We start from the raw sequence: 18406 nt of genomic DNA on the forward strand, positions 1-18406 counted from the left end.
CTATTCCAAGTTCTGTTACCCAGCGCAAGTTCGTGTGCCCAAAGCACAGTGAGGCCAAACAAAGAGAAAGGCCGGAGTTTGGAGCAGAGAAAGGTTTATTGCAGGGTCAAGCAAGGAGAACAGGTGGCTCGTTCTCAAAAACCCCATTAACTCCCTGATGGTTTTGGGGAAAAAGGTTTTATAGGCAAAATTTGGGGTGAGGGCTGCAAGTGTGTGACTTTCTTCTGATTGGTTGGTGGTGAGGTAACAGGGCGGTGCTCCAGAAATCTGTTATTCAGCCTGAAGTTACCATCTTCCGTGTGGGGGGGGTGGGGTTAGTTCCTGCAGAAGAACTCAAGGATATTGTTATGAATATTCCTCTGGGAGGAACCAGGATCCTGCTTTAATTGCTGCACTATAGTTTTTTGATTGTCCCTCCTGTGTTTCTGTATCCCTTCCCTTCCCTGATTAGCAACTGTTTGAACCTGCCCTTGAAACTCTGGAAAGGTCAAGGAGGCTGAATGAAGCCTATTTCCTACAAACAAGAAAGGGGGACACAGAAGGGATTTGTACCTGGGAGGGACCCACAGCGTCCTGCTCCATTTTGTCCCTAGTGTAAGCAGATAGGTTAGGGGGTCACCAGAGAAAGAGAACCAGGAATGGCTTTCTTGATATAAGAGAACCCATTTTGGCCTAAGCCATTTTGTGATATAAGCCTGGCCACAATGCTTGCCCTTGAACAGGTCTCAGTAATTAATGATCTTAAGGGAGGGAATGCAGAAACAAGGGAGGAGCAGTCAAGAAAAAACAGTGCAGTCTTGGGGCAGGGCCCTGATTTCTTAAAGGATATACATAATAATTCATCTTTGAGCCCCATAGGGTCCTGCTCGGTTTCACCCCTTCATGAATATGCATGTATCCTTAGCTGAAAACTTCCCAGATTTTGCTGTTCAGGGAGACGCTGCATTTGGAGAGATCCCTGGTGTTCTCCTTACTTGTGGCAAGTAATAATAAATCCTTCTCCTGATCTTTGGCTTGGTTGTATCTATTGGCTTGACACCCACCAAAAGGCGAACCCAGTTTTCAGGTAACACAAACTGCGGAACTCCATCTCTGCTCTGCTTATTGCTGTCTTACCAGGAGAAAAAGGAACTGATGGACCTGGAAGAGAGGTAATTGGCTACTAAGACTACCCACAAATGAGGAAGAAAGGAAAAGGAGCACTAGGGAAGCCTGAGAAGAATGAATGAAATGAGAGTAAAGGGATGGAGTGGGGTTTCATCAGTGAGGCCAGCGGACAATTTGAAGGGAATTTCTTTTTCTCAGATACTCTCCCTTAAGATTAACAACTATCTTGCTGTCTTGTGGGTACACCAAGGTAATGATACTGAGCAGGGCCCTGTGGGGCTCCAGGGCACAAAGACTTTCTGTGTCCCCCATGTCTTTGATTACAGGAAATAGTCTTCATTCAGCCTCCATGACCTTTCCCTACTTCCAATGGGCAGGTTCAAGCAGTTGTTAATCAGGGAAGTGAGAGGATGCAAGTCAAGACAAGAGAGAAACAGTCAAGAGAAACGATAGTGCAGCCTTGGGGCAAGGTCCTGGTTCCCCGTCAACGGACACACACAAAGATATCTTTGAGCTGTTTTGCAGATACTGAAACCCCCTCCAGGTGGGTATGCTGCCCACAGGCACGTAGACCCCAGACCAGCTAGAACCTGAAGGTTGATGTTGCTGACTCCTACTTACCTCACCACCAACCCATCAGAAGAATGCAAGCCCAGTCACTGCCTTGATCCTCCTACCCCCAACCACGAGCCCTGACTAGAAGACCACTCCCTGTTCCACAGGGAGGGGGGCACAGTTCTTGAGGTGCTAGCCTGCTGTGTTCCCTCCAAGAATAAAGCTACTATTTCTTTCTCCTCCAAAACTCTGTCTCTGTATCTCATTTCGGCATCAGTATACAGAGAGCCAATATTTTGTCATCAATACCTGAAAGAATGGGCTAATGCCACCATGCCTACCCCATCTTAACTGACCCTCCATATTGAAGCCCACATCTCTATTTCAGCTCAAAGCATTCATGCTCCTTCTGCCAGGACAAAGATCAAGTCATACCCAAGTCACACGTGGAGATATGGCAACAAAGCCCTTTCAAATATGAATATGCACCTTGTGAGCAGAGAGGAGGAGAAGCAACCAGGTGGAAGGCAGAGATTCCTTGGTGACCCTATGCCCTTGGACACACCTCCTTACAGTCTGGATTAAACGGCATTAGGGAGCCAAGAGAGGAAACACATGTGGTGGTTGGGGACCTGTGCCTGCCTGTTTCCGTCCTACACCTCGTCATCTCACCACACCCTTCACGTCACCTTACACTCCCCTTCAGCTCAGGAACTGGGAGCTACAGAGAGCGGGGAGAAGGGAGAGGAGAAGAAAGCATAATTCCTTGCCCAACTCCAGCCCCACGCCCAGCCAAACAACAGGTAGGCAAGCCTGCCGAGAATACTCGGAGTCCTGTGAGCAGCAAACTGGTCGGAGCCTGGAAAAGACTCTGAGAAGTAAAAGATCAAAGGTGAAGTAGGAGATGGGGAGGAGGGCCGAGGAGGGGGAAAAGTGGGGGATCATGAGAAGTGGAGGAAGGACGGAGCAGGGCTTCAGACTTGGGGGCAGGGCGGGGGTGGGCAACACAGCACAGATGGGGTAAGAGTTCATGTTTCCCTGATTTCTCTCCGGGAATCTTTCCACAACCTTATAAGGAGAGCACAGGTGTGACAGGGAGGAGCTTTGGTCCTCTTCCTGGTTCTAAGGAAAAAGGTGACCTTGAGGCAGCTGGTGTCTTTCTCAGTGTCTGCCTGTGTGCTTTCTTTGTCTTCCTCTGGTATCTGTGTTTATTCCACGGTTCCCCGAGGCCGCCTCCCCTGGGAAGATGGAGAGGTTGCTGAGGCAGGCCGAAAAAACGAGAAGAGGTTGGGTAGTGTCACGCTTTCACACCCACAGGGCGACAAAACAGGTTTCCTATTAAACCGAGAGGCTTAGGGGAAGGGTGTTCGGGTCTCGCCTGTCCCCTTGGGTGCTGTCCTCTACTTGGTGCTGAAATCTGGGCGACCTCATCTCAGGTGGGCCCGTTCCCCGGCCTAAGGCTGCGAATCTCCAGGCCTCCTAATCTACCTGGTGGGTGGTGCCTGCCCTCTGCCCCCGCACACCTAGGGCCGTGGCAGGCGGGAAGGCGGGGCCTGCATGAGCCCCACCCCTGGAGACTGCAGCTCTGCCTCCCTCTCCTGCGCCCGACCGCCGCTAGCTCATTGCGCCCCTCCTGCAGCCTGGTCGGCACCGGCTTCCACTCCCGCTCCAGCCTCCCTCCATTTCGGCTCCAGCCTCGCACCCACCTCCGGCTCTCAGTCAGCCTGTTTGCATCCTCCCTCCCGGTTCCTGCCCTGAGCCAGCTCCTACTCCGGGATTCCGTAACCAGACCCTCAAGCCATGGCTGGTCCCTTCTCTCGTCTCCTGTCTGCCCGCCCGGGGCTCAGACTCCTGGCTTTGGCTGGAGCTGGGTCTGTAGCCGCTGGGTTTCTGCTCCGCTCGGAACCTGTTCGAGCCGCCGGCGAACGACGGAGGCTGTATCCCCCGAGGTATCAGTGTCTCAGGCGCCCGGGTGAGGGTGGCGGTGGGGTGGGGGTGGGGGACGGGTAGGTGCAGCTGGGGATGGAGATGCGGACCTGGGCAATAGAGAAGGGCTATAGTCACGAAGGCTCTGGAGTACAGGCGCTGGACAGTCTGAAAACCTCAGTGGGGTGGGGATGGAGGCCAAAACCATAAGGTGAAAGCATTCCTGAGGACTTGGAGCCCGCAGTTCCCACCCTCAAGGCCAGCTCTGGCCCTGTGAGTTCTGGCTGCACCTACTCTGCCCAAATTCCTAATTGAGAGACCAGGAACTATCCTTTCCGCTCTCCTCCATCTCCTTTTCCTGCTGTTCTCTCCCGTTTCCTGAATTCCCCTCCTTAGTCTTTCCCCTCCCCCCATCCCTAGTGTTGTGTCCATGGGAGAAAAGAACTGAGCAGATCTGGGAGAATTGAGCCTCCAGCCAGAGGAAGCTAGAACTCTTGGGAAAGAATAGATCCTGAAAGTCCCTGATGAGATTACCAAGTTTTAGCCTCCCTCTAACCTCCCCTCCCCGCAAGGAACAAAGCCAGACATGCTCCCAGCTGAGTGCACTGGGTCTAGGCCCCCTGTGCCCTCCCTCCATGGTTACTGGGTACCCCCTCCCTAGTGCTGAGTACCCAGACCTCCGAAAGCACAACAACTGCATGGCCAGTCACCTGACCCCAGCAGTCTATGCCCGGCTCTGCGACAAGACCACACCCACTGGTTGGACGCTAGATCAATGTATCCAGACTGGCGTGGACAACCCTGGCCACCCCTTCATCAAGACTGTGGGCATGGTAGCTGGTGATGAGGAGACCTATGAGGTAGGGGGCCCCCAGAGTTTCCCCGGTGACCCAATTCATCTCCCCAGTAATCCCAGCTCCTTTCCCCTAAAGACCTCACTTTCCCTTAAGACTGGACCATCCATACTCATGTTTTCTCACCCAGTGAAATCAATCCACAACTAAAGCTTGGAAAGGGATTCCCTCTCCTTAACCACCCTCTTCCTCTGAACTCCCCCTCAGGTATTTGCTGAGCTGTTTGACCCTGTGATCCAAGAGCGACACAATGGATATAACCCCCAGACGATGAAACATACCACTGACCTGGATGCCAGCAAGGTAGGTCGAATATTCCACTTCTGACTTGCATTGCCTTATGTACAACATTCTGTTTCTCCAGTCCCTTCAACCATAATTATACCCTGACTCATAGTCATTATACTGCTGAGCTTTTAGTCTCAGTGTGGGGAAAGAATTGTATGTTCAGGAGCAGCCTCTGTGGAGAGGAGAGGGCGGATGAGAATGGCCACACCCCAAGGTGGGCAGGTTTGGGGGAGGGTTTACAATGCACCTTCAGTTGGAGTGCTTGCCCTATGGGCTTCTCCTTCCAGTGCAGGCAGTGAGGACCCCTCTAGTCCTTAAGGTCTCTCCTTCCGAAAGGCCCTCAGCTCCCATCCACTGTGTTTCTGTGACTTACATTAATTTCTCTGATTCCCCAGATCCGTTCTGGCTACTTTGATGAGAGGTATGTATTGTCCTCAAGAGTCAGAACTGGGCGAAGTATCCGGGGACTCAGCCTGCCTCCAGCCTGCACCCGGGCAGAGCGACGAGAGGTGGAGCGTGTTGTGGTGGAGGCACTGAGTGGCCTGAAGGGTGACCTGGCTGGACGCTACTATCGGCTCAGTGAGATGACAGAGGCTGAGCAGCAGCAGCTAATCGATGTGAGGGGCTTTGAGAGCAAGCTGGGTGGGAGGGGCAGATGGAAAGAAGAGTCAGGGGAGGCTGGGCCGGATGAGGTAGTTGGGATCTGAGAAGCCCAGGGGCTACTGTGAGGATTCTTACCCCAAGTCCCTTTACTCTCCCCAGGACCACTTCCTGTTTGATAAGCCTGTGTCCCCATTATTGACCGCAGCAGGAATGGCTCGAGACTGGCCAGATGCTCGTGGAATCTGGTATGAGGCTTAGCTTACCCCCTGCCCCTATAAGTGCCCTTTTTTCTCTATCTCCCCCAATTCTTGCCCTGCCTCTTAATCCCTGTCCCTCCCTCTCTCCTGCCTTCAGGCATAACAATGAGAAGAGCTTCTTGATCTGGGTGAATGAGGAGGATCATACACGGGTCATCTCCATGGAGAAGGGTGGCAACATGAAGAAAGTGTTTGAAAGATTCTGCCGAGGCCTCAAAGAGGTTGGAGAAGAATGTATAAGGGAACTAGGTGGGAGGACTTGAGGAAAAAATAAATTTAAATAGGTAGATTGACCATATAATTTATCAACCAACCCAGGATACTTTTGATGGTGAAAAGGATCACCACCAATCACTCTAGGACAAGAGGTATAAATCAGAACTGTCCAGGGAAAACCAGGATATGTGGTCACCCTAAGAATAGGAAGAGAGAAAGAATGTCAGGAATCTAAGGAAGTAAATAAAGCAGTTGCCAAATAATGCAAAGAAGGAATAAATGAGATGGTGGCTCAGTGCCTGGGGGTTGTGGTGTGGGATGGTGGGATGTGCAGATAAGGAAAAGGTTTAAGCCTGGATGGATGTAAGGAGTGAGAGATTGGTATGTTCATGATTCTAATGTAACCACCCAGTTGGGAGCCAAGGTAGGCCTTAACTCTGGATTCTGTCATTCTTGCTAAAGTACCATGTCTAGATTTTAAGCTGAGAGTAGGAGGGAAACCAGGGAAGGTGGAGGATGGAATGGCCTAAGTTCCAGAATGCGTTGCTCTGCGTGAGGAGTTGAATTGAATCCTCAGTCCTATACGGATTAGGTCTCCATATTCAATTCTAGATTACAAATCCCCATAAACCCAATCCTTATTTTATGTTCTCATGTATACAGTTCTATTTTGAACTTGTAAAGGGAGAGAGCTCCTCTTCCGTTTAGATCTTGGCTGGGAAGTTTCTATTATTTATAGCAAGTAATAGGTAACATATTAAATTATATGCCTTAGTATTCTCATCTGTAAAATTGGGAGAGTAAGACTTCCTACATTTTAAGTTGTGGGGTTTAAGTGAGATAATGCATGTAAAGTGCGTGGCCCGTAGTAAGTGTTCACTAAGTGTTAACTGCTGTTACTATTCTAGATGGAAGAATTTCCCCTTGTTCAACATATACAATATCCCCCTATGCCATGGTTCTTTCTGAACTAGGACCAGCGTCCCCCTTACTCAGGTTAGGTAGTGGTCTTCATGTCCATCAACTCCGACAGATCTCCAGTCTCTTCAGCTCTAATAGTCATCTTCATGATTAGGATGCTTAAGTGAAACAAAAACATGCTTCCCGGGCTTCCCTGGTGGCTCAGTGGTTAAGAATCCACCTGCTAATGCAGGGGACACGGGTTCGAGCCCTGGTCCGGGAAGATCCCACATTAAAAAAAAAAAAAAAAAAAAGCTAAAAAACATGCTTCCCACACTCCTCCCCCAGCCTCCACAACTGTGAGTCTGGCTCTTCTGCTCCATTTTCACCTTTCTCTTGCTTTCTCACATGTGCTCTTTCCACAGTTAACAGGCTCTCTTGCCTCTTCCTGTTGCAAAGCCTACAACCTCATTTTCTGGCTGAAAGAAACTTCCAAGCTCTAGGCTCATTGGCAAAGTAAAGATGTCAATGCATGCAGAACTCATTGAATAATCAAACTTTTCTCAGTTCAGTTTACCACCTCTGTTCATCTCCCTAGTTCATCCTTAATGCATCATTCCCTCAGGTTTCTCTTCTTCCACGCAGGATATTTTTGCACAATCTCATCATTATGGGCTCGTAACATCAAAATTATCTTTTATGCATGATAATAATGAGCCATTTCCACCAAAAAAAAAAAAAGCAGTGTCATTCTTTCACATCCCAAGTCTTTGTTTCTAGACATATTTCTAGAGTTCCTGTGGGTCTAGCTAAGGGAAGGCTCGCATATCCCTGACTTTTCACTAACAGAGCCTTTGTGCACTCAGGTGGAGCGGCTGATCCAGGAGCGTGGCTGGGAGTTCATGTGGAATGAGCGTTTGGGATACATCTTGACCTGTCCGTCTAACCTAGGCACTGGACTTCGGGCAGGAGTGCACATCAAACTGCCCCTGCTAAGCAAAGTAAAGGAGTTGTGGAGTTAGAGGGTTGTGAAGGAGGAAGGTGGCTGTGTATGGGTGGGAGGGATTGGGCATTTTGGAAAGGAGCAGACATAGTGTAGCTAAAGAGTCAAGGGAAAGAGCTCTGAGTGGGTTCAGGGCTCTTTCAGGTCAGACCAGTCTCTTCCTCTGTTGACCCTGCCCCTCCAATCTCTTATCTCCCCTCTAGGATAGCCGCTTCCCAAAGATCCTAGAGAACCTAAGACTCCAAAAACGTGGAACTGGAGGAGTGGACACAGCTGCCACAGGCAGCATCGTTGACATCTCTAATTTGGACCGACTGGGCAAGTCAGAGGTGAGATTCTTAGGGATTCGGGATAGGTCTGTGGGGGTTGAGATGTGACAGGGAGTGAGCCTCAGGAATGTAACAGAATCTGAAATGAAATTCAGGTTGAGTGGGGAGGAAATTGGAAACGAGTTCCCAGAGCAGCCAAATCAGTGTGGAAGGGAGTCAGATTGTGGGAAGCAGAGATCAAGGGTTAGTGTCCTTCAGGTGGAGCTGGTGCAGCTGGTCATCGATGGAGTAAACTATTTGATTGACTGTGAACGGCGTCTGGAGAGAGGCCAGGATATCCGCGTCCCTCCGCCTCTCAACAAGCATTAACTCCCATCCCCAGCAGATGACTCAAGACTCCCAGGACCTCTGCCATTCTAACAGTGGCCCATTCTCCTTACTCTGGATGCCCCCTTTCCCCCCTCACTCCCTCTGTCCTAGTAAAGACTCCTTGCTACACTCCAGCTGTGTTATTTCTAATGGTGGGATGAGGAGGAACTAGCCTCCAGAAGAAAAAAAAGGCAGTGGGATTATTTATGATGGAAAGAGACTCCAGATATGGCATGCCAGGAACACTGATTCTCAGGTGGGTGGAAAGCATTAGCATTTTACCCATATTCCTCATCAGCTTCCTGAGGATAATTAGATTGCACTTCCATTTGCACTTTATTCATTATTACTTAAAATGTCTTTCCCAACAATCTCTCTCTTTAACTGCAGAGACAGGCTCATAGCAGGTTGCCAAGGAAGTAGATGGTCAATGCCAGGGCCCAGGAGGGTTGTGACCAGTCCTGGAGACCCCAGGCTGTGCTTCGACCTATAATGAGAGAGAGAATGGAAGGAATATCACAGCTCTGCTCCACAGGAGCCATTGATACTTGGAAACTATCTGCCTGTAGACCCCTTCACTCCAGGATCTCCCTGAAGGGTTCTGTGAGCCAAGCAGTACCAAGTTAGGGTTCAGATTCTGGGTCAGGGGTTGGCTGGTCAAGCTGTGCAGTTGGGAACTCACCCTGCTGTTCTGGGGTCTCCTTCCCCTCATACTGGGCCCATGCAACTGCTCGTCGCTGCTCAGGACTCAGAAAGGCCATTTGCTCAGGAGTGACAGCCACAGCCTGAACACTGGTGAGACTAGATAGCTGGGTGGGGCTGAAGACCACCTAGGGGTGGAAGCAGGAATCAGGACATCCACTGTAGCCCTTGTTGGGCCCTGGCTCTCTTGTGGTCACCCCAGACCCCACTCCATCAATACTTACAGCAAATTTTGGAGAAGGGATGACAGAAATGGCCAGAGGGGTGAGGCCCTGGATCTGTCCTCGCAGCAGTGCTGAAAGAGCCAGGTCTGGGATTCCAGCTGTTGAAGCAAGTGGGATGGGCATGCAAACGTTATCTTATACCGGCCTTCTCCAGCTACTCCCAAGGTATCCTACCATAGACCTTCCCCAACACATCTCCAACCTCTTACCTAAATGCCTTCTCAGACTCCCACCTTAAGAATTCCAGAGCAGTCCTCCAACCAGTCCATCCATGGTATGGAAACCAACCCCTGACAACCAGCAGCAGCAGTGGCCCAGTCTCCCTACCTGCTATTGTACCAACTTCGGTGAAGATCTCAGGCCCCCAGTTACTGACTGGGCCAAAACCACCAGGCAGCACAAGGAGCTGGGCCAGGACCTCCAGTTGCTCCTCAGAACACGGGAGATGCAGGTTGCCCAGGAAGAGAGCTGCTTGGCTGTGGAAGAGTGGGAAGGAAGGGAGAAGGATTCAGCCATGGTGATAAGGGTACGTGGTCATGAGTTGATGGTAGAAATGGCTTCAGGTGAGATCCCTTCCTCCATGGGACCACTCCTGCATGATCCTTCCCTCCCCAGTGAGCCCACCTTTCCCTCAGCACCACCACCCACACCCTCCTCCACAGGTGACCTAAACTCCCAACTGTTGATATGCTGCAGCTCCTCTGGCCGAAGTCCACAGAGCGTGTAACCCAGTGCAGTCAGGTGGAGGAAGTCCAGGTGGCTCACGTGCCGACCACTCTGCTTCAGGAAACTGGAGACCACAACCCGGAGCTGGGGTGGGGGTGGAGGCCACAGGATAAGGAGAGAAGTCATGGGGAAGTCATGGATGGGCAAATGCTTAGGGAAGGGACAAGTGCTACTGGATTTTTTATTATTAAGACCTGAAGATCCGGGCTTCCCTGGTGGCACAGTGGTTAAGAATCCGCCTGCCAATGCAGGGGACACGGGTTCGAGCCCTGGCCCAGGATGATCCGACATGCCGCGGAGCAACTAAGCCCGTGCACCACAACTACTGAGCCTGCGCTCTAGAGCCCATGTGCCACAACTACTGAGCCCTCGAGCCAAAACTACTGAAGCCTGCGTGCCTAGAGCCTGTGCTCCACAACAAGAGAAGCCACCGCAATGAGAAGCCCGCGCACCGCAACGAAGAGTAGCTCCCGCTCGCTGCAACCAGAGAAAGCCCATGCACAGCAACGAAGACCCAACGCAGCCAAAAATAAATAAATAAAATAAATAAATTTATTTAAAAAAAAAAGACCTGAAGATCCAATGGCCATGGGAAAGGTTGAGGATCCAAAAAAGAGAAGGATGGAAAAAAAGGCGGCCAAAGGGAAAGGAGGAAGAAGGAAGTATTATGTGTCCAGGGCCTCAGAGTGAATAAATCACAGAGTTCCTAAGGCTACTAGTATGGGGTATTAGGAAAAGATAGAAAGAATGGCCAGGCAGGATCACAGGAAAGAAATTCCTTGGGCTTTAGATGCCCTAGAGGCCTGGATCTGTGGGATGGGTGTTTGGAAGGTGGTAGAGAGGAGAGAAGATGTTACCTGGATGGAGCTCCAGCCATCTATCTGTCCCAGGGTGCTCAGCACACCCCAGTCCACCAGGCTCAGCTCCTGTAGTTCCCTCTCTCCTAGACCTATTAAGAGCCGACCCAGCTGCAGGATCTGCTCAGGACGGAATCCCCAGGGGGGACCCCACAACTAGAGAAAGAGAGGAAGAGTGTGAATGGAAAAAGCACTGGATTAAGAGTCAGAATGCTGGGTCTTAGTTTTGCCTCTGACCTTAGTTGTGTAACTCTGGACAAATCACTTGCCTTCTCTGGGTCTTTTGTTTCTTCAACTGTAAAATGAGAGGACTGGATTAAGGTTCCTCTGACTAAGGTGTTACTGAAAGACTCTAGAGTCTCAGTAGTGAAGAATAGCAGACTCTAGTCCATGAGTTCTAAACTCTTATGTGCACCAGACTCTTGGCGTTTGGGGGCGGGCGGTGACTGTTAAGATGCAGATGCCCAGACCCCATCCTCAGAGATTCTTCTTCGGTGAGTCTAGCATGAGATCCTCGAATAAGCATTTAAAAAACCTGCTCCCTAGATGATTTTGATACATGCTAAAGTTTGGTAACCACTTCTCTAGTCCCTCTACCCATTTCACTAGCTTCCTTCCCTCAGTATTCATCCCCTCTGACTTCCTACTCAAGATCCAAACCCTCTAATTCTTTTATCTCCTGTGTCCCCCACCCCTCACCCAGCTATCCATTCCCTTGTGTTCCACATCACACCCAACTGGCTTCCTCATGTTATTCCACCTCCAACCCCAACTGGATTCTCCATCACTAACTTGTTTTGCTTTGCCCATCGCTGCCCGTAGTTCCTCAGGCCCAAGTCCTGGGTCTCCTGCAAACAGTGCTAGGCAATCCTCAAAGTCTAAAAGCTCCATCTCTGCGATCTGGGTTGCAGACCAGGCTGATGGGAATGTTCCCCGTACATCTGCACAATTTGGCACAGGTTCTAAAGGGGGAAGGCAGGGCCAGGGGGTCAGTGTAGTACTAAAGTATGCCCAGAGAGATAGCTATAGATGGAATGACACCCCCAACCTTTGAAGGACAGGGCAATATGGGCAGTATGGCTCAAGGGATTACTACAGTGTGAGATTTATAGGCCTCGATATTAGAACAAGTGACTGGAGAGGACAAGCCCCTCATTGTATAGATGGAAGACCGACAGGGTTGCTCAGGGACTGAATGGCAGATCTAGATTGGAACCCAGGTCCCTAGCTCCACAGTGTCACCTTCCTCCATCCTAAGCGTCTTCCCAGCAGAGAGCTCCACACTTAATCAAGCCTAGAGCTGAGTCAGCTGTTAACAGGGATAAGAGAGCAGAGAAAGGGGAGTCCTGGGCTAAAAATATAGTGAGTTATAAATTCCCAGAGCTATAGAACCCTAGAACTAGAAGAGACCTTGAAGATCATCCCTCACACCTCTGTGCTTTATAGGTTAGAAAACCCCAGCCTAGAGAGAAGTTATACAAATCTGCTCAAAGGGCACAAGTCTGACTGCATTGTTGGATACTCTTTCCTGTACACCATGCTACATGTATGGGCATGTGGGGAGTTTCACCTGGGAGATCCTCTGTGGTGGGCCGCACAACCCCAGCTACCAGGGCTGCTTTCTTGGCAGTGAGCTGTGGCCCTGCACACAGCTGTCCAGCTCTGCTCTGCTCCCAGCTCTGCTGCTTTTCTAGGAGCCGCTCCAGGGTCTCTGGGCCCAAGGCCTCCTGGGTGAGAAGGTAGAAGGAGGGTGGGCAGAGCCGGGCAGTTCGGGGCCAGCTGCTACAGCTGTAATTCCAAAATCCTGTCTCTTTTTAGCAGTCTCCCCCTGCTAAATTCGGGCTTCACACCCTTTGCCCTCAACTTCCTTGGTCTTAGCTCCCTGGAACCAGCTCCCCAGTCCCCTCTCTGCTCTTACTCCCTCCCTTGTTCCTTCACCTCACCCTGGGGATCAAGGAAATAGCCTCGGGAGACAGAGTGAATACTAGGCGTCCTGCTTGCTCAACTTCATCCTGGCTCCATAACTCTGGTTTCCTGAGGGACAGAAAGAAGATCAGGGGTTGGGATGCTGAGTGAACTGTGAGGAGAAGGAAGAGGAAAGACACGCTGGGACTGGGGACTCAGGGCTCCAAGGACCTCAAGCATATTGAATGGGCTGCCACTGATGAGGGTGGCTGAGAGGGTGGGTGAAGGATGAGTTAGAATCTGAAGTTCCCGGAGGTCCATACCCAAGAACAGGCTCCTGCAACAGCAGCCATCCCAGCTCTGTGGCAAATGGCTCTCCTAGGCAGATGCCCTGCAGCTGACTGAGATGGGCCAGCAGGATCTGTAGGGGGATCCGTCGTGTGCTCTCTATCCCCAGGAATCCAACCAAGGGACCCAATGTCTCCAGCACTTCCCTTGACACTGTTGTCTCCTTTGGAGCCTGGAGAGGGGCATCAGGCCTTGGGACAATGCACCGCTGGCTCAGAGGACCAGTCTCTTTGATCAAGACACCAAGACCTTCGACCTTGCCTCCCTCCAGCTCCCAACCCAAGACCCTATGAAGTTCATTGCCATTGTTCACTTTTCTAAACAATGAGCCCAAATAGGAGCAGGCAGGAAGACTGGGAGGTGGAATCCAAGGAATTTCTTATACTCCAAGGGATATGGACAAGAAACATGAAGCAGACTATCAAAGAATAGAACCCAGAGGTAGATCTAGGGGCTAAGGCCTTGTAGACAAAAACCTGTTTGGCAGCAAAAGTTCAGGTCTGGGCCTAGAAGACAGAGAGCATTGTCTGAGTGGTAAGAATGGCCCAGGCTACAGTTCTGAGTCTGATGGTGTGGACTCTTACCAAGTTTTGTAGGGCCCTTTCTGCCAGGGCTGCCCGGTGGGGTGGGGTCAGTGCCAGCAGCTGCTCTGGAGTACCTCGTACCAGCTCCACCACCAACATAATGGATTCACTGGACAGTCTGTCCATCAACCGGACCCTATAGCAGTTTGACAGTGGGGGGACTCAGAATTGAGCCAAATTGAGAAGGGACCACAGAATGCCACATTGCCCAGACAAGAGGTAACATTAGACCAAACCCTGTGGCCCTGGAAAGGAAGCCCCAGGTCCAATTCCCACCACAGTGCTTGCAGGGAGAGAACAAAGGGAGTGACATATTTCCAGTCTTCTTGAGAAGAAGTAACAAACAATCCTACCTCATCTAATGGAATCAAAAGCCCCAAATATTAAGTATCACTAAGTCCCCTCCCCCATTTTATTAAACACTGAGGTTCAAAGAGATCAAATGGTGGGTTCTTACTCTCAGTTCCTGTTTTCCACAGTACCACCCTTCCTCTACTTATTGTGAGAAGGTCCCCTCTCGTTCGTATAGCACTATACAATTGACAAAGTTCTTTTAGGCATTATCTCATTTGGTCCTATGGCAAAACCTGGGGATAAGAGAGGTATTTTCTCATCTCTCTTTCACAAATGAGGAACTCGGGTCTTCCAACTCATGGTCCAGGATCTTTCACCTCATCCAGGTCTTTGGGATTCTAAATTATCTCCAAGAACCAATATATTTCAATAGATTTGAAAGGCATTTTTTAAAAAGCCATTTTGCCAAAAAGTCAGAAGTGACACCATGTACTCTTATCTAGGGTTGCCAAGTCTGGAACTGGACCAAGTAGTACAAAAGCCAAAATCTGTGGGAAGGTCTATAAAAATGTAAGGATGGAGTCACCTCCCAGAAAGACCAACGCCAGCTTTTTCCTACTCTGACTTACAGTTCAGTTGGCAATGGGGTGAGCATGGGGGTAAAATGGGAAAAGAAGCCTGTGAGTGAGATACTCATAAACTCCTAGAGTCTCTAGTTTAGGAGCTGCCTTAGGTTCATCTAGTCTTCTCTCTCCTCACGCATACTTGAATCTGCTCTACAACATTCCTGCTATGGGGCCATCCAGACTAGGCTTGAATAGCTCCAGTGGCCAGGAACTCACTACCACAATTTTCCTCATATTGTGTAAAAATCTGATTTTCATTCGCTGGTACTAGTCATGCCCAGTGGGGCCATTCAGAAACATGCCAATCTATTTTCTATTTGATAGCCCCTGGGGTATTTGAAGGTATTTATCACATGCTTCATACATTCTCTCTTTACCTACTCCTCTGAACATATTGAGAACACAGTGCCCTAAGCAGACTACAGTCCTGTGGGGCAGAATTGAATCATTACCTCCCTCATTTTTTAAATTTTTTTTTTATTTTTGGCCATGCCATGTGGCTTATGGGATCTCAGTTCCCTGACCAGGGATTGAACCCGGGCCACGGTAGTGAAAGCCCGGAATCCTAACCACTAGGCCACCAGGGAACTTCTACCTCCCTCATTTTAAATATTCTACCTCTATTAATGTGGCCTAGGTTATAATAAGATTGCTTGGGGACTTCCCTGGTGGTCCAGTGGCTAAGACTCCATGCACCCAATACAGGGGGCCCAGGTTCAATCCCCGGTCAGGGAACTAGATCCCACATGCTGCAACTAAGAGTTCGCATGCCACAACTAAAGATCCCGCATGCTGCAACTAAAGATCCCCGCACGTGGCAAATGAAGATCTCATGCGCTGCAACTAGGACCCAACACAGCCAAATAAATAAATATTAAAAAATATATATATTGCTTGGCAGCTCACATCACAATGTTGCCACTCTCAGGTGTCCCATGCTGGGGCCTTGTTTGGGGAGCCAGTCAATACCTAGAGCAAGTTTGCTTTTCGTTTTTTAAAAAATATGTATTTATTTAGGCTGCACCAGGTCTTAGTTGCAGCACGCAGGATCTTTGCTGTGGCATGTGGGATCTTTAGTTGTGGCATGCAGTATCTTTAGTTGCTGCATGCAGACTCAGTTGCGGTATGCGGACTTCTTAGTTGTGGCATGCAAACTCTTACTTGCGGCATGCATGCGGGATCTAGTTCCCCTACCAGGGATCGAACCTGGGCCCCCTGCATTGGGAGCATGCAGTCCTACCCACTGGACCACCAGGAAAGCTCCCCTAGCACAACTTTGAAAAGAATCCTCTGATTTAGGCTGTAACTGATGTCAGGGAACCACCAGACAGAAAAACACCACCTCTAAGGTATTTCCTAAGGGCAGATCTTCTACCCCAGGTTGAGCCTTCTGAGAATCCAGTATCTCCAACTGTAGCCTTACGGTAAGTCCAGGAGTAGCTTGGTGTCCAGCCCACTCAGTTCTGGCCCCAGGGTTGCCAGCTCTGGCTCTGGCATTGTCATCCTCCTCTGTAGCTCTGCCCAGATACAGGTCCTCTATAGGACAGGGTAGGGAAGCAGGTTCAGGACAGAGCTGAGCATGGAGGCTGGGTTCTATACCCAGGGTCCCCGCCTCCCTGCTCCCACTAATGCCCAAGCACCCCTCTCACCAGGCTCCCTCGAACCCCAGTGGACAGTTGATAGATCATGTGTACCACTTCAAGGAAGTCTGCCATCGAGTTGACCTGCTGCAGAAACTCACAGGACATGCCCCCTGCCAGAGTACCCAGAGCCCTGTAGATGTGTGAGTGGGTAGATGCTCATTCAACACGTGCCACAGCCTGTCTGCTCCTTGATATCAACATTCTCAACACAAGTACACATGTTCATTCACGGTAATTTACAGTTTGAGAAATATCTTTCCATAGATATTCTCATTGGCTTCCCACAACATCATCACTGTTTATCAGAGAAGAAAATAAAGATTTACAGAGGTCAAGTGACATTCCCAGCATCATTCTACTAGAAATGTGGTAAACTGAGACTAGAGCCATGTCTTCAGAAGCCCATGGTTCTTTTACTGTGGGTGGAAGTAAGGTGATACTTACTCCTGTTTATTCCTGCTTGGTCAGTGACTCTGAAAGATTAATTAGCAAATGTCTACCAGAAGCTCACACTGGGCCCGGCACTGTATTCAGTACCTTTTATGCCTTATCTCATTTAATCTTCACAGCTACCTATAGGAAGGTACCATTTTATTTATTTATTTTTAAAATTTTTATTGGAGTATAGTTGATTTACAATGCTGTGTTAGTAGGAAGGTACCATTTTAATTCTTATTCTACAGAAGGAAAAATTGAAGCTTAGAGAGGTTAAATGACTTGCCCAAGATCACAAACAGGTGATGGGGCTAAGACCTGAACCCAATCAGGATAGATACTGTGCTATGGAAGGGCGGGAGGGTCAGGGGAGGAGGAGCCAGAAGAAGACCCACAGGCTGAGGCTATGCGTCATTGATCCTCATACCCCCACTCCCCCATGTATCACATGGTGCCTGGCACATGGTAAGCACTCAAAAAATGTTAGTTGAATTAAACTCACAGCTCAACACAAGTTACTCACTGCAGATTCCTGAGGGTCAGGTTGGTGGGCACCTGCATCTTCTTCCAGAGAAACTGTGCCTACAGGAGAAAGAAAGAGGAGCCACTTCCCAGCAGAGATATTGCCCAAGGACCTATGATGCCTTGGACCCAGTGCTGCCTCTCCACCCTGTGGGTCCCACCAGCCTCCTACTCTCCCAAATGCCCACTGCGGAGACAGAGAGAGAGAGAGAGAGAAATGGGGCAATAGGGAGGAGGGAAAAAGAAAGAGCAAAGCAGGTCGCATCATAAGGGATGCTAGGGATAATGTGCCGTATGTCTGAGGGATGGGTGAGGGAGGTGGAAAATACTGACAGAAGGGAGTTCTGGGGTAGTGGGAAGAATTACCTGCTGCTCAGACCAGGGCAGCTCCCGGTAATGCCTTCGGTCAGCCAGAAGAGCAGCAGACTCCAGCTGTAGCAGCTTTAGTGGGAGCAGAGGCAGCAGGCAGTCTGGCCAGGTGGTGGGGATAGGCTGCTGGTGGGGTGGGTGTAGCAGTGTAGTGATAGGTGAAAGGGTCTGGACTCAGGCCTCAAAGAAGAAGGGGAACCGTGGGGGCAGGAAGGGACCAAAACTAGGAGAAGGGTGGAATGGCATGTGCCACTCTAGCTGGGTACACCCAAGAGCCCTCACATAAAAGGCGGTTGTGGTCAAGTGTCGCTGTTGATTAGGCACCTGATGGACTAAACTCCCTCAGTCTCCCAGAGCCTTGGTCTCTTTATCTGAAAACAGAATGACTGGCCTGGAAGATTTCTCAGACCCTTGTGGCTTTGACATTCTAGGATGTCATGCTGTCCTGCAACTGGCCCTGGGGAGAGCTACGAACGTCTTGGTGGGCACAGAGTTAACTTGGACTCTCGGGGCCACTTCAGGGAGAGAATGTGGGGCAGCACCAGCCATATGAAACAGCCCTGGGACGTGGTGAGGAGCTCAGTCAGGAGAAACCACACGTACCTGACCAGGGATACACACAGCTGCACTGGCACCTGTTGCACCCATGTTTTTAACTCCATCTTTCACCTGCATGAGAATTGGCTGCGTGTATGTGTGTGTGTGTGTGTGTGTGTGTGTGTGTGTGTGTGTGTGTAAAAGTGGTGAGGTTTGAGGGGCCTTCCCTGGGCACAGGGAAGATGCCCTCCTCCCAACCAGAGCCCTCATCCCTGATTGGCCATTCT

General features: G+C 50.0%; 2 protein-coding genes across 2 annotated transcripts in view; one reads left to right on the forward strand and one right to left on the reverse strand.

Annotated features, from left to right (window-relative positions):
- Positions 1 to 2448: 2448 nt before the first annotated feature.
- CKMT1A (creatine kinase, mitochondrial 1A) lies at positions 2449 to 8464 on the forward strand. The gene is made up of 10 exons (XM_068535695.1): positions 2449 to 2554; positions 3302 to 3611; positions 4250 to 4448; positions 4650 to 4745; positions 5126 to 5347; positions 5493 to 5578; positions 5688 to 5811; positions 7573 to 7707; positions 7913 to 8038; positions 8237 to 8464. Exons 2-10 carry the CDS (start codon positions 3463 to 3465, stop codon positions 8345 to 8347), a joined length of 1248 nt encoding a protein of 415 aa, XP_068391796.1. The 5' UTR covers positions 2449 to 2554; positions 3302 to 3462; the 3' UTR covers positions 8348 to 8464.
- A 281-nt stretch (positions 8465 to 8745) lies between these two features.
- Positions 8746 to 18406, reverse strand: part of STRC (stereocilin) — a 37824-nt gene continuing 28163 nt past the window's right edge. The window contains exons 16-31 of the mRNA XM_068550578.1: positions 18186 to 18251; positions 17580 to 17708; positions 17215 to 17273; positions 16263 to 16386; positions 16037 to 16149; positions 13694 to 13829; positions 13085 to 13281; positions 12800 to 12890; positions 12427 to 12583; positions 11649 to 11818; positions 10857 to 11012; positions 9941 to 10083; positions 9601 to 9749; positions 9274 to 9371; positions 9030 to 9177; positions 8746 to 8834 (exon numbers count right to left, since the gene is read on the reverse strand). Of these exons, the coding sequence (XP_068406679.1) occupies positions 8746 to 8834; positions 9030 to 9177; positions 9274 to 9371; positions 9601 to 9749; positions 9941 to 10083; positions 10857 to 11012; positions 11649 to 11818; positions 12427 to 12583; positions 12800 to 12890; positions 13085 to 13281; positions 13694 to 13829; positions 16037 to 16149; positions 16263 to 16386; positions 17215 to 17273; positions 17580 to 17708; positions 18186 to 18251 (2025 nt within the window). The remainder of the gene's footprint in view (positions 8835 to 9029; positions 9178 to 9273; positions 9372 to 9600; positions 9750 to 9940; positions 10084 to 10856; positions 11013 to 11648; positions 11819 to 12426; positions 12584 to 12799; positions 12891 to 13084; positions 13282 to 13693; positions 13830 to 16036; positions 16150 to 16262; positions 16387 to 17214; positions 17274 to 17579; positions 17709 to 18185; positions 18252 to 18406) is intronic.

The sequence above is a fragment of the Eschrichtius robustus genome, chromosome 1 (genome assembly GCF_028021215.1).
Source record: "Eschrichtius robustus isolate mEscRob2 chromosome 1, mEscRob2.pri, whole genome shotgun sequence".
Lineage (NCBI taxonomy): Eukaryota > Metazoa > Chordata > Mammalia > Artiodactyla > Eschrichtiidae > Eschrichtius > Eschrichtius robustus.